At 36.6% G+C, this 8,016-nt stretch overlaps 2 protein-coding genes across 6 annotated transcripts in view; both read right to left on the reverse strand.

Moving 5' to 3' along the window:
- Positions 1 to 1,926, reverse strand: LOC100187473 (protein shisa-5-like). The gene is made up of 4 exons (XM_002125966.4): positions 1,794 to 1,926; positions 1,251 to 1,371; positions 434 to 588; positions 1 to 218 (listed from the first exon to the last, which is right to left on the reverse strand). The coding sequence occupies exons 1-4, from the start codon at positions 1,840 to 1,842 to the stop codon at positions 40 to 42; spliced, it is 504 nt and encodes a 167-aa protein (XP_002126002.1). The 5' UTR covers positions 1,843 to 1,926; the 3' UTR covers positions 1 to 39.
- A 781-nt stretch (positions 1,927 to 2,707) lies between these two features.
- Positions 2,708 to 8,016, reverse strand: part of LOC100178857 (laccase-2-like) — an 8,272-nt gene continuing 2,963 nt past the window's right edge. For 2 of the 5 annotated variants that reach the window (XM_026833565.1, XM_026833567.1), the window contains 7 exons: positions 5,681 to 5,797; positions 5,242 to 5,441; positions 4,791 to 4,986; positions 4,329 to 4,523; positions 3,975 to 4,114; positions 3,528 to 3,721; positions 2,708 to 3,249 (listed from right to left, as the gene is read on the reverse strand). In XM_026833565.1, coding sequence (XP_026689366.1) covers positions 3,074 to 3,249; positions 3,528 to 3,721; positions 3,975 to 4,114; positions 4,329 to 4,523; positions 4,791 to 4,986; positions 5,242 to 5,441; positions 5,681 to 5,797 — 1,218 coding nt within the window. In that variant the 3' untranslated portion in view covers positions 2,708 to 3,073. Of the gene's footprint in view, positions 3,250 to 3,527; positions 3,722 to 3,969; positions 4,115 to 4,328; positions 4,524 to 4,790; positions 4,987 to 5,241; positions 5,442 to 5,680; positions 5,798 to 5,875; positions 6,004 to 6,158; positions 6,273 to 6,351; positions 6,539 to 6,602; positions 6,742 to 6,803; positions 6,880 to 6,959; positions 7,311 to 8,016 lie in introns of those variants that run through there. The other 3 variants (XM_018817898.2, XM_026833566.1, XM_026833568.1) reach the window with 3 other exon arrangements.

Here is an 8,016-nt window from a genome sequence, read left to right on the forward strand (position 1 = left end):
GTGGTGGGGGTTCATAGGGAGGGGGCTGCGTTTGATAACCTACGGTTGGGGCTGGGGTGGGTAGGGGGATTGGCTGGGATAGGGTTGGGGGTGTGGGTGTGGTTGGGGTTGGGGTGGGTAAGCAGATTGGCTGGGGTAAGGTTGGGGTGCGTAGGGGGGTTGTTGGGGTGGGTATGCGTTTTGGGGAACATGGGCATACCCAGTCGGGTTGGTTACACCTAGATAAAAACAATTTGTCAATATACGAATACATATCCTTGTAACTTGTTGTATCTGTGAAGTGAGGTAAAAAAAAATTAAAATTGAATCGTCACTTTTAGCAAAATGTGGTAAAGTAATAATAATAACATAATATAAGACCACACGTATCACATAACCAAAACTACACAAGTATAAAACTAGTTTATAATGTAGTGTTTTAAAGTTTACTTACCAACTACAGGTTGTTGTGTATGTACAGTGGTAGTTGTGACCACGGGAGGGTTATGGTAAGTGGGTTGGTTCCTTTTACAGCAGCATACACATGCAGCAATACAACCACCAATACAAAGCAGAATTCCGACCACAATTGCAACGATTACACCAATGCTGAGAGATTTATTGGTTCAACAATCGGAATTTTAATTAGATTTCACACAAAATGCTGGTTCGTATTTTCAGTTTCTGTTGTTCTTCTTGTAACATCGCAAATATATTTCATATACTGATACACATTGGCAAATTTCACTCTTTACTGCAGATTCTCTTTATAATATTTATTTTAACTATCGGCAGTTTAACTGAGCATCAACAAGTTCTATCATTCGTGTTAGCTTTCATACGTATCGATTTATTGTTATCAAGTTATTGAGAAAAGAGTATATATAAAAAATATATATAAAAAATGTTAGTACAAGTACAACACATTCTTTTACTGCCTAAAACACACCCCTTTTAGACCTTACTCTGGGGGTATGACCGCCTCGCTTTTTTAACTTACATTTGTTAAAAAGATCAAAAACTTGGCGCTCTCATATTTTTTTTTAAAAAGATCAAATATTTGGCTGCTATGGCAGTGTAAGGGTTAGTTCGGTTTAAATCATAAAGAAAGAGGAATTTATTACAGACTGTTGCCTTTAATATTAATTGCGTACTTTTGTAACTGACTAACTGATGCAGCATTAAAAGAGATTAATTGAATAAACATTCATTTAATTGAAGTATGTTAAATGCCCATGGGCTTTTAAATGCCTAGTCTGTTAAATGCTTACCTGATGGTTGTAACAGTTGAAGAAATACTGGTCTCAAAGTCACAACACAGGTTGTTTGAGCAACATAATTCTGATCCTGGACAATCCAGTAAATCACTGCAGTATTTTCCCACTGCATCCCCTGCACAACAACAACTATTTTAAAGACAAATAAAAAATACAAAAATATATATCGTAATTTGTTTGCTTTTTATCATCAGGTCAGGAGCGTGGAGCATATATGATACACATTCAGTTACATAACCAAAATTGTAGCAAACGAATTTAGGTCAAACATATTACATATTTAATATTCACCAATCAATTTATAAGACATTACAGTGTTAAATACAATGAAAAGCATTAATTTGGGAAGTAAAACAAAGAGGTTACTCATTATCCTTATGACTTTGTATAATAGCACTGAAATAGCAGTTTAATGAAAAGTTCTAAAATTATGAATTGTATATTTTACACATTATGATACGAACTTAAAAACAGCATATATGCTATATAACGTACATATAGACCTTATATTTATATTATATTAAGATCTTTACTTACCTAAAGCTGCCAAACTGGCAAAAATGACAGCACATGTGAAGTAATACATTTCACCGATTCAGGAAAATATTGAAGTAAGTTGATATGTAAACAAGGTATCTAAATGTATAGTACAGAGAACGGTAACTTTTAGCCGCCATTTTCGATAACCTCATAACGAAGGACTCTGCTTCATATAACGATAGAAATCTAAATGTATATTCGTCACGCTTGTGCAATATAAAAGTACCAGGGTGAGTTATTCTTTAATATAATACAAAGAGAATAAAGCTCCGAGTTATCACGTATGTGAATATGTGGGCTTTGTTTCTTTTGTCAAAACTTTGTTAGTAATGTTAACTGTTGTTTTGTCGCCATACCCTGTCTTTTCGTTTTTTTATTTAAAACTTATATCAAAACTTCTCCACCGTAATCGAAGAAACAAATAAGGTATTATTATAATGACCAGAGTCGTATAAACACCGAGTAGTCCAACTGCCGTCTATGTGTGTCCAAAATAGAGCAAAAGTGGTGACTTTGACAAAGGGTTTAAACGAACTTGTTAAGTTTTGTTTGTGTTTTCCTATTGTGGGAAGGTGTAAAACAGTTTCTATTTACCTTACCAAACATTTTTTAGAAAAAATGTATAAATTTAGCCGCATTAAATGACTAAAATGTCGCAAATCAACCGCTTCTAATCATATTTTGACTTTTTTTGACACAGAAAACAAATAACACATGTTTTTTACATTTTTCAACCTTTAAATTTGTTTTTAGGCCCAAGTTTTTCTGTAATTTACCGAAAAACATACATTTTCCCTATACCTACTGTGTTATTTTGGACCCAAATTGCCGTTCAATTTGTGTTTTACGTAACAATGGGTTGGACTACTCGGTATTTCTATGGCTCTGATAATGACAATGGAGGACGTGGGTTGGAAATATACAAACTTGTTTTTTATTAAATGCGTACAACAACTCTGCAAATCAAACAAACGATTGTAAGAGCTTCATGCTATAAAGTTTAGTTGTCATTAAATATTGTTATAAAAAGCATTTGCAATATCGTTGCGAGAAAAACGTTTATGCACCTAAATCAGAATATAGTAGAATGGGGTAAGATGGGACACGTTTTTAATCTATTTTATTTACCCATTTGGTGGTAAATAAAAAATATTTGCAGAATAATATAACCGTAGCCCGCAACTCTATCAGCGCGTTGTTAATTAACATAAACCGAAGCAGCAGTTATGGGTTTTAGGTGCTAACGGTATCCCATCTTATCCCGCAGTACTATATTACTATGCAATTAAAACATAAAGGACGATAATCCAAATATACAAAGCAATTGATGCGCGGTTAACTTGAACGGCTTTACTGCGGCTGCTGGCCGCTTCCCAATTACCACACTTTGGGAAATTGCTTGGGATATTGTTCTTATAACTTTGTTCACCTACTCTGAAAGCCATCAGCATACCTGTGGAATAAGTTAAGGTTAATAACACACGTACTCCAAGTCACAGTACCAAGTATAGCCTACATCGCCGTGGGTAAAGTGTTTGTTTGGTTACTCATGCGTTTTTCTGAAAGTCAGTCGGTCATACAGAAATCAACCATTCACGAAGTTACATAGGTGGTAACTCGCAAGCGGGCACGCAAAAATAAAGAAAGTTACCTATAGTCCTACATCATCACACCATAGCTTAATCGGTTATGAAGTTTTATTATTAACTGCAAGTGTCTTTCGGTATATACCTGCTTCAAGGTGAAATGAGAGGTGACAATGAAATGACCAAACGCCCGGGTTGTCAGCAATAAATCGGATAACGATGTATCCTCCATCAGGTACAATCACAGAGTCTTTCATAACAGGATTATTGAAATTGTAGGAGATAGACCCATTACGGTGAAGCTGCTGCACTTCGTCAAGTGAAATGGAGCCTTTCACTCTATAAAGTCGGCGTTTTAACAGCGAGCTCTTGCGTATAATTAACTTAGACGTTCTGTACCGGTTTGGAGTAATGTAGAGAGTTCAGAAGCACAGATAATGTAACTAGCTTTCTTTGTCACATGCGGCGCAACGCTGACGCATGTTTACCAAATTTATACAGCACCCAGTGTTAACTATACTATTATAAGGGTGTTGTTCTCAAACTTAAGCTCAGTATTTCTAATATTTATGAATCTAAATATAAACCTTACTTATTCATGGCTACTACGGCAAAGTGATAGCCGTGTAAATGCATAGGATGACCAGCATTAAACGTTCGACCTTCGTCAAAAACAACTAGTTCAACAACACTTCCAAGTTGAACGTCAGCAATGTGGGTGCATGCTCGAAACTGCAAACAAAGTAAACCACATTTTGAAATCGCAAATAATGCTTTAGCGCACAGCATGTATCGATGATCAGTCAAACACATGAAAAGTCTACTGATCGCGGTACACAAAACGTTTTATAACACGTTCCATTTTATCATTTCCTATAAAAACAATATTAATAATAAAAAGCGCACAAGTAAAGTATTTTCACAAAATTAAACGAAAAATTTATACCTCAGTTTTGGGTACGTTAACACCCGTAAATGTATTGCATATTGTCGATTCATCAATGTCGTCGTACTGGCTGAGAATCGGTGAATGGGGGGATAGATACGTCACGTTGTTCAGCTGTGGGCTGTATAGATGGTGGTCTCTTGAAACAGATTTAATCGGATATAGAATACTGTCGTGGTAGGACGGGTTGTTAACCTGTAGTATACAAAGGTGCTTGATAAAACGCAAATTTAGGTTTAATATATAGTAGGGTTGGTGGGGCAAGATGGGGCATATTTTCGTTATCTTTTCTTATCCCATTCGACAGTGGAAAAGGATTTTTTACAGAAATATAAACCCGTAGCGCCTCGACTCTTTAAAATCGCGCGTTTTTTTTAAACATAATCCGGGAATATGGGATTTATAGGTACGCTAACGATATACCATGTTTCCCCACAGTAGTGTACATATCTCTCTGCTTACTAGCTTAAAGTCGAAACCAATAAAGTGAACAACGTCTGGTTTCTGAGTTAATCTAGTTTCCACATTCTTAATGGTCGACAAGTTTGTCACGTATTTCACGTTCGATGTTTCCTTTTCGTTGAGCGGATTAATTTTCGTTTGATTGATTGTGTCCGGTGTTGAAGCAGGCCGGGCGCCGCTGGTTGAGTTTCTATACCTATGGATTGGGGCTTTGGTCAGTTTATTTAACCAATGGAATGTGCGGAAGCCAATCTCGAATATTTTAGGACTGCAATTTAACAAAATAAAAACAGTTTATGCTCATTAATAAACTAAGCTCTGTAAGTCCAGCAGTACGATCCATATCAAAAAATCTTATAAGAAAATTCGCAACAGTGGCGCAACCAACCTTGACCTCTACAGCCAGTAATACAATCAACATCAAATAATGTTTGAAAGGAAATGTACCAACCACAGCACAGCTCTTTGTGAACTATTCATACAATCAGCAAGTCCTTGTATTCGAATCCAGTAGCTAGCCGCTTCTTGATTTGCGTTTAACACGAAGTCATATCGTTCACCTCCATGCGTCACTAATGACGTTACATTGTATGCAGTGACGTCAACACCATCCGTGGCGATAATAGTGAGAATATGGTAATCCACGGTAAGCTTTTAAACAAAAATATATTATATACTACACTGTGGGGTAAGATGTATTACCGTTATAGAATCTAAAATCCATATTTTCTGTTCGTGTATTGAACTGGAAGCGGTTGTATAATGATTCCGTTAACATTCTTTATTTACTACCAAAGACAAGTAGGAAAAAATGAAAACATGTACCATCTTACCCCACGCTACTGTACTTTTAATCTCATGAAAATGTTAACAAAGCAGTCATGTTTTACCTCGAACGGACAAAAAACCGCAGCATTGTTAATGACTCGAAACCGATAGCGCTTCCCATGAGTTACCGAGTACTTCATCATCGGCGTGTAAATTGTTTCGTTATTTCTCTGGTATTTCTGTTAACGTATAACTCTGTCAAGTTTGAACAATAACTCTCGAAAATACCAATGTAGGTCCATATAGCGCGCTCTTACAGTATATTCCCCTTTTCCGTTGATTAGCATGCCTTCTCCTTTATTATTCCCATTTGAATGGTGATGTTGAATGTATTTTTCCATGGTAGTTTGATGAAGCCAGTCGCCAACTAAAATCGTGTGTTCGTCTGTAAAACTACAAAGTATGAAAAATTGACGTCACAAGCATATCAATTAAACGCGTGCGTGTTATAAATTATCATATAGGATTTTCACGGTTTAAAATGACAGCGAAAACACTTGACATTATAAATATATTACGCTTATAGAAACTACCACTAACCTTCATCATAAGCCCCAAAGTGCGGATTGCTAGCATCAGGTTTTCTCACTACAAAGCTACCAAACACACCATCTGAGCGATGGAAGCCAACGTGTGCGTGCCACCAATGGGTACCTGACATCAAATATATCTATGTTTATTTCTAAATGTTTTGTAACTCACACGAAGGGAAATTTTTTAACGAATGAATTACCAGCAGGTGTAGCTGTGAAGTTATACACAAAAGTTGTCTGTGGTGGAATTGGGCACTGAGTTAGCATTGGAACCCCGTCCATCCACGGCGTACCTCGCTGTGACATACCATGCCAATGTATAGTGGTTGCTTCCCCATTATCTAAGCGATTATGCACTCGGACAACAACAGGATCGCTCTCGCACACCTGGATGCATTGAACGTTATTTGCTTTTTGCTTGCGTTGACGACTCGGCAAATAAAACACCCACAGTAATAGAAGGACCCGGAAGCATTCGGTTGACAACAGTAATAGCGCGAGGATGGCCGTCAGCGGCAACGCATTGTGGCCTACTACAGTCCGACTCAACAAACGGGCATTCAAAGCAGGCCTTCGACAACGTTGAATACCTGATGGCATAATACATTTGCGTTCTTATACTTACAAACTATAAATGGACGTCTATGCTTACCACTCTACGGTAAAATTGTATTCGCACACCCTTGTGCTTCCGGATTGACATACTCTGTCGCACGGATGAGGTGCGTCTGCATATCAACACATAAAATTAATTGCAGTGCTTAAAATAGTGCCTGTATTTTCATAATATTTAAACTAAGCACTTTACCTTCGCCAATTACAACTGTCCAGAAAACGCAGATAACTAAAACAATTTTAACTGCCTTTTCCACCATACCGAAGCTTAGCAGTGCAGAAAAAATTAAATCACAGTATTCTTTTAACAAACAAAACAGACAAAAATGGAGAGGTAGCAAGGCTGTTGTACACGATGAAAATAACATAGTCTGCTCCCAATTAGGAGTCGGTAGTTACCCAACGTTCGACGACCTTTTTTTGCACAAAAGGTCTCCTTTTTTCAAAAGCGAGTGATTCCTAATTCATCAATGAGCTACGTCGCAGACCGCACGAACAAACCGTGGCTTGAAACATAACGCTATAGATGTACGATTCTACAATTTAAATAAAATTTACAAGTTACCTAAAAACAGTGCGACATTATTACGGTAAAAGTTAATATTGTTGTTTATGTGGCACAGAAACCAGCAGAACCCGTTAATTTCAATAGATTAGTGACAAGTTGCAGAATAATATTAATATAAATTCTTTTTATTTGGTGTCACATCTAACCCGCTTTATAGTTGTGCAGGTATTTATTGTCAAACTTTGAAGTGGTTGTTTTAATTCAATGTTTTTTACCTCGTGGGTAAACATCATATTATACTGATATAATAACCAGATAATGAATTGTAAAGAATTATATTTAAATTATAGTACGTGCCCATTAATTAGGGGGGGGGGGGTGCAGAGTCGTATAAACACCGAGTAGTCCAACTGCCGTCTATGTGTATCCAAAATAGAGCAAAAGTGGTGACTTTGACAATGGATTTAAACGAACTTGTTAAGTTTTGTTTGTGTTTTCCTATTGTGGGAAGGTGTAAAACAGCTTCTATTTACCTTACCAAACATTTTTTAGAAAAAATGTATAAATTTAGCCGCATTAAATGACTAAAATGTCGCAAATCAACCGCTTCTAATTCTAATTTTTGACTTTTTTTGACACAGAAAACAAATAACACATGTTTTTTACATTTTTCAACCTTTAAATTTGTTTTTAGGCCCAAGTTTTTCTGTAATTTACCGAAAAACATACATTTTCCCTATAC

This window comes from Ciona intestinalis, chromosome 3 (assembly GCF_000224145.3).
Source record: "Ciona intestinalis chromosome 3, KH, whole genome shotgun sequence".
In the NCBI taxonomy this organism is placed as follows: domain Eukaryota; kingdom Metazoa; phylum Chordata; class Ascidiacea; order Phlebobranchia; family Cionidae; genus Ciona; species Ciona intestinalis.

Coding starts and splice junctions, on each gene's coding strand:
- LOC100187473 (XM_002125966.4), bottom strand. CDS start 1,842: ATGTATTACTTCACATGTGCTGTCATTTTTGCCAGTTTGGCAGCTTTA. Junction 589..1,250: donor TCAACTGTTACAACCATCAG/GTAAGCATTTAA, acceptor TAAATCTCTCAG/CATTGGTGTAATCGTTGCAA. Junction 219..433: donor TACACAACAACCTGTAGTTG/GTAAGTAAACTT, acceptor GTTTTTATCTAG/GTGTAACCAACCCGACTGGG.